Source organism: Camelus bactrianus, chromosome 6 (genome assembly GCF_048773025.1).
Source record: "Camelus bactrianus isolate YW-2024 breed Bactrian camel chromosome 6, ASM4877302v1, whole genome shotgun sequence".
Classification (NCBI taxonomy): Eukaryota; Metazoa; Chordata; class Mammalia; order Artiodactyla; family Camelidae; genus Camelus; species Camelus bactrianus.
The window spans coordinates 25,541,501-25,547,500 of NC_133544.1; the positions used below are offsets into that span (position 1 = coordinate 25,541,501).

Genomic DNA, 6,000 nt, shown 5'->3' on the forward strand with positions numbered 1-6,000 from the left:
TTCAATCTTCACATCAACCTAGGGAGATAGGTAGTAATAGCCCCTTACAGCAAGTGTGAAAGTGGAGGCACTCACATATTTGGTAAAGTCACAGCTGGTTGTCACAGTTGCAGTCTGCAGAGCCAGGACTCAGGGTGCCTGATTTCCTCGCATGAACCTCTGTGAGTCACCTCTGTGGCTCCTGAGCATACGGAGCAGCCACCTCGGGTTGGGGAGGGTGGCTTTGCTGAAGGGAGGAGGAGAGGGTGCCATTTACTAACCTGCCTTTTGTCCCATAGATAGCGCTGAAGTCACCCCGCCTGTCCTCTCTGTGATGGGGGAGGCGACCCCTGTGAGCATTGAGCCGTAAGTGCAGCCCTGCCTCTGGCCCAGTGGGTGAGGGTGGCCAGGTGGGGTCAATGCGTGCAGGTGGGCCCTGTGGGCTGAGGGCTGAGCACACCTCTCTGGGCTTTTGCAGTCAGGCCTGGGCTTCACTGAACTTCCTCCTGCCAGCTTCTGTGTGGAAGTCACAGGGAAGGAAAGGACCAGCTCAGTTTGAATTTGCTCCTGAAAAGAATTAAAAGGCTAATCCAAGAGACTCTTTCCCTGTCTGTAAACCTCGAGCTTCTTCTCCCCTTTCCAGCCTCTGGGTCTTGCCTTTCTGGCAGCACCAGGTGCCACTTGCCAGGCTGTGCCCACAGAAGCCAGATTCCCTTACATCCAGCTGGGGCCTTGCTGTGCTCAGCCTCTGCCAACTACCCCCTGCATCTTCTCCATCCTCAGGGAGTAAGTCGGGTTCCCCATCCCCACGTGGTGAGGCCTTACTCCCTGCCCTTTCCACCCCTGCAGACGGATCAATGTGGGCTCCCGGTTCCAAGCGGAAATCCCCTCAATGAGGGACCGTACCCTGGCGGCTGCAGACCCCCACAAGGCAGACTTGGTGTGGCAGCCGTGGGAGAACCTAGAGAGCAGCCGGGAGAAGCAGAGGCAAGGTGAGAGGGGCCGGGCCAGCAGGCAAAGCAAGCACGGCCGGCTGCTGGGCAGTGGGTGGGCGAGGCCCTGCCCCAACCTAGCCCTGCTCGCCCAGCCCAGCCCTAAAAGTGTGTTGCCTTCCTTCCTCCCCAGTGGAGGACCTGCTGACAGCTGCCTGCTCCAGCATTTTCCCTGGAGCCGGCACCAACCAGGAGCTGGCCTTACACTGTCTGCATGAGTCCAGGGGAGATATCCTGGTAAGACAATGCCCCTTGTGGAGGACGGGCCCCTCAGGGAGGCTGGCATGGATCTGTGTCTGCTGCTTAGGAGCCAAGCCTGTCAGGCCTGCTGATTTGAGGCAGGCGGGAGGGTTTGACCAAGTTGGGGGTGGTAGGGAGTTGGCCCAAGGAAGCTCTGGTTCCAAACTCCAGGCTTTGCTGTGCAGGGTCCACACCAGTCCCTGATTGTGGGTCAGTAGGTCCCCACCCTCAGACAGGGGTGTCGTTGAAGGCCTTCTCCCTCTGTGGCTGCCTGCCTTGGGGGCTGTGTGTTCCCTCTTAAGAGGCCCTGAGCAGGCCCACCCCCCGTGACCTTGCCATCTTGCCAGACCTATTGCTTCTCCTCATCTAAAGGGGCCAAGAGTAAGTGCCCACCCTACTCAGAGACCTGAATTTTGCCCACTGAGATCCTTGCCAGGGCCCTGACCTTTTCTTCACTTCCTTTTTAGGAAACGCTGAATAAGCTGCTACTGAAGAAGCCCCTGCGGCCCCACAACCACCCGCTGGCAACTTATCACTACACAGGTGGGCTGGCAGGGTGGGCCTGGGGCCTGGAGCTTGGAGCCAGAAGGGGGCTCCAGCATCAGTGGGGCCACTTCAGTGCTGAGTCATAGCCTGGGGTGGGGTGTGGGTAGGGAGGTGGGGGACGGATGAGCCCAGAGCCAGAATGAGAGAACTGACACCAATGCTGGGGTAGCTTTCAAGGGGTTTCCTGTGCCTTAGAGTGGAAGGGGGAAGGGGTGAGCCCATCCAGGCAAAAAAGCCCAGGCACCAGGTAGTGCCATCCCAATTGGCATCAGTTGCCTGGAACTTGGACAACCCCCAGAGTGCCATGTCCTGTTCTGGGCGCTGTGCTTTAAGAGGGATGTTGGCCAAGTGGCATAATTGTAGCAGCTGCTGTTATCGACCCCCATTGAGGGTTTCACCCGTCAGTGCCAGGCAGAACACCAGGGGTTCCACATGCGTTGTCTCACTTAGTCTCCACCACAGCTGGGGAGGTGGCTTCTATTATTAATTCCCACTTCACAAGAGGAGAAAGTGAGGCTCAGAGGCTAAGCGACATGGCTAATAAGTGCAGAAGCAGGATGTGGAGCCAGCACTGAATGCCTGCAGAGACGGTGGTTGGATGACTTCACCCTTTTTCCCTAGTCAGAACTGCCCCTCACCATGCTCACACTCCCACTCGCCTCACTCCCCTAGCTGCTTCTTTGCCCTGCAGGCTCCGACCAGTGGAAGACGGCCGAGAGGAAGCTGTTCAACAAGGGCATTGCCATCTACAAGAAGGATTTCTTCTTGGTGCAGAAGCTGGTGAGCTGGGGCTGTTTCAGGGACAAGTGAGGGCCTGCATGGTTTGGGGCTCCCTCTGCCCGTGGGGCACCCTGCAGTTGCTTACCAAGCCCTCTTAAAAAGCATTTAGGGCAATGCTTTTTAAGTAGCTTCAGAGACATTTTTCTAAATAAAACAAAAAGGGAAGTGATCGAGCCTTTCACCCCTTGGTTCTTAAGCCCCCTTCCCTCACCTCAGAGTAGCGTGGCTATACTCTGGGGTCTCAGTCCACAGCGGGGCTTGAGTGGGCACCAGACCCAGGAGCATCAAACTTAAAACAGTGACTTTCTTGAGGAAGAACAGGAAGGAAAGGAGGGCTGCAGGCAGAGGTGAGCCATCCCAGGGGGCTGGAGTCCTTCGAAGGCCGCTATTAGTATGTGGGAGGAGAGGTCACCCTGAGATGAGGGGAGCTGAGATGAGAGCTAGCAAGTGCCTCTAACTGACCTGGGGGCCTCTGCCCACTTCCTGTCAGACCCAGGGCTTTCTTCTGGTAACTCAGCTGACTGGGTGTAGGAGGCCCGAGCCTAGTTTTCCTAGATTTCTCTTGTCCTTTCCCCATGTTCTTCTGGGAGAGTACAGTGCTTTGCTAATCCACCGGTCCTGTCTCAGAGTCTGGGCTGTGAGGAGAGTGAGTTGTGTGGACCACTGAGGGAAAAGGGCTTCCCAGAATGTGCTTTCTCCTCTTGGGATTATAGGTTGTGCCAGGACGCCCTGGGCCGGGACAGAGTGCTGACAAATCTCCTACAAGGGCCCTGTTGTGAGGACAGTCGTTTGCTGTGCTCCCTGAATGGGCAGTACTGCCGGGAAGTACACGCCTGTGAAGTTCACTGAGGCACCCCTAATGCTTTAATGAAGAAAGCAGACCATTAGTCAGGCAAACAGATGATCGGAGGGAATTGATAGTAAAAGTGTAAACAGGATCTAATTAATACATTTCTGACTTGGCCATTCCTGTGAGATGAATCATGTCTGTTTCCTGCACGCACAGAGGGCCCTCTCTGACCTCTTGGGCTCTGTGGACAGGACCTGCCAGCTCCCAGCCCAGCCCAGCAATTGGCTGAGCAGTCTGGGAGCCTGGGGGGAGTGGGGAGAGTCTGAGAAAACAGCTGCGTGGGGGAAAGCCATCCAGAAACCAAACCCAGTGGCCAAATGGATTTGTGAAACGGGAGGGATAGGGTTTCAGAGTTTGGAAGGCCCTTGGAGATCATCTAGTCTCACCCCACTCACCACTTCCACACCAAGAGACTTGCCTAATGCTACACAGCCATTCAGTGGCAGAGTTGGGAACAAGACTTGGTTTTCAAGGACTTTCATGTTAGTCTCCCTTGAGTTCCTCCCCGGCAGAGGACAATTTGACATTTCTCTGTCCTCGCTTATCCGTCACTGCTGCCTAGAGAGGAATGAAATTGTTTCCTTGGATTGATGTAGAGAGGCTGTGTTGCCAGGTCTAGGCTGGCTTTGAATGTGGATTGTGCCCAGACTTTATCCCCTTTAAACTTTTTCTTTTGAGAAATCTCAAGCTTACAGAAAAATGGAAGGAATAGCATAGTGAACACCCATATACCTCCCAGATTTACCAATTGTTAATATTTGCCACATTTGCTGTCTCTCTATGTCTATATATAATTGCACACATACACCTATTCCTTCTGTTTTAACTAAGCATTAAAAGTAAGTTACATTAAAAAAAAAAACAACCCACAAAAAGTAAGTTACAGGCATCATGACATTTGACCTAAATATAAGATAAGAATATTCTCTTACAAAACTGTAGTACCATTATCACACCCAAGAAATTTAAACTGATCAATAATGCTCTCTAATATGCAATTCATATTCAAATCTCAATGGCTCTATGTTGTCCTCTTTAGTTTAGTTTTGTTTTTTTTCCAATAGTGCTGAAGGCTTGGTTAATTGAATTAGTCAGTGGTTTGCGCAGAGCAGGCGTTGTTGGAGAAATGCTTGTATTTCCTGGGTTTATTGGCTTTAGTGTTTGCTTAGGTTAAGGGGGACATGCAGGGATGAGAAAGTATCCCCAAACAGGTGAGCTGAACCAGGAACTCTGACCTCTGTTTTGGCTCCAAACCAGATCCAGACCAAGACTGTGGCCCAGTGTGTGGAGTTTTACTATACCTACAAGAAGCAGGTGAAGATTGGACGGAATGGGACGCTAACCTTCGGGGATGTGGATACAAGTGATGAAAAGTCAACCCAGGAAGAGGCTGAAGTGGATATTAAGGTGACTCCCTTCCCAGCCTCAGCTGCTTAGAGCCTGGGCTGGGTCTGATGTGAGGGCTGAGCTGGGAGCCTGAGGCTGATCTCTCCAGGAGTCCCTGGAGGGCAGAGAGAAGGAGGCAGTGTCTCTGACAGCCCCAGGAAGCTGATGTCCTGGGCACTGGCCCTGGACCTTTGGGTTCCCCTCTCTATTTGCCAGTGTCATCATAATACATCGTATTGATGCAGAACATTGGGGGATATTTCCCACAGTATTTACACCAGCATCGACTTACTGTCTCCTCATAGCAGACCTCTAACACTGTTTCCCAACTTTAGTAATACTTGTATCACCTTTATGAACTCTGCTATGTCTGCATCCTACCATCTGTCACCATTACTATCTTTGTCATGTTCACACTTGTGCTATTACTTAATGTTTTCCTTTAAGTCAGCTCATTTTGTACTCAAAAGGGAAGCTTTATATCACAGTCATAAATAGGAAACCAGTGTTGCTTGTCATAGGAAGTACTGGTAAAAATATATATGAAAACGAATGTTACTAAATTCTAGCTAGATACTATGACCTGCCAAGGCTCTAGGGTAAGGCCTGACCCATCCTTGTTGAGTCTAGAGAGGTATAAAAGATGTATTAACACCAACTCCAGACTTTTTCCTTGCCATAATCAGGACTGAAAGAGAGCTGAAGAGAATGTTATTTAATTCTGTGCCCATGTATCCACCTAATATGATCTTGGGGTCAGAAATCCACACTTGGTGACATGCTGCTGTAAGACAGGGAGTGGCTTAGTCCTGATTTGCAGATGAGAAGTGGGTGGAGATATAGAAAACATTATAAAGGTAGCTTTGAATGGAGCTCAAGGCTGCTGCCTGGCTCCACCAGACCACCTTGCCCAAGGATGTGTCTCTTGGACACACCTAGGAGGACAGGTGGCCTGTGGGGAGGGACTGGCATGCCTTTCCCTGCCCCAGCTCTATCTTAAGTGCGTACCCTGAGGATTCCCAGGGCTCAAGACTCTCCTTTTACAGGCAGACTAGCTGTGGGAGGGTATAGGGTCCCAGCACAGGAGGCTGTGCTGGGCCAGGCCAGGTAAGCAGGACTGGCAGGGTCAGAGTCGGTGCAGATGGCTGTGTGACTGAGCTGTAGGCTCACTGCCCTGTTCTTGTCCTCCATAGACTTCTCAGAAGTTCCCAAGGGTGCCTCCTCCAA

The 6,000-nt window shown here is 52.0% G+C and overlaps 1 protein-coding gene across 2 annotated transcripts in view; it reads left to right on the top strand.

The window, feature by feature from the left end:
• Positions 1-6,000, top strand: part of MIDEAS (mitotic deacetylase associated SANT domain protein) — a 66,317-nt gene that overhangs the window by 53,779 nt on the left and 6,538 nt on the right. For both annotated transcript variants that reach the window (XM_074365274.1, XM_074365273.1), the window contains exons 5-11: positions 279-345; positions 829-971; positions 1,105-1,208; positions 1,679-1,754; positions 2,449-2,537; positions 4,645-4,794; positions 5,967-6,000. The exon at positions 5,967-6,000 is cut by the window's right edge and continues 179 nt beyond it. In XM_074365274.1, coding sequence (XP_074221375.1) covers positions 279-345; positions 829-971; positions 1,105-1,208; positions 1,679-1,754; positions 2,449-2,537; positions 4,645-4,794; positions 5,967-6,000 — 663 coding nt within the window. The remainder of the gene's footprint in view (positions 1-278; positions 346-828; positions 972-1,104; positions 1,209-1,678; positions 1,755-2,448; positions 2,538-4,644; positions 4,795-5,966) is intronic.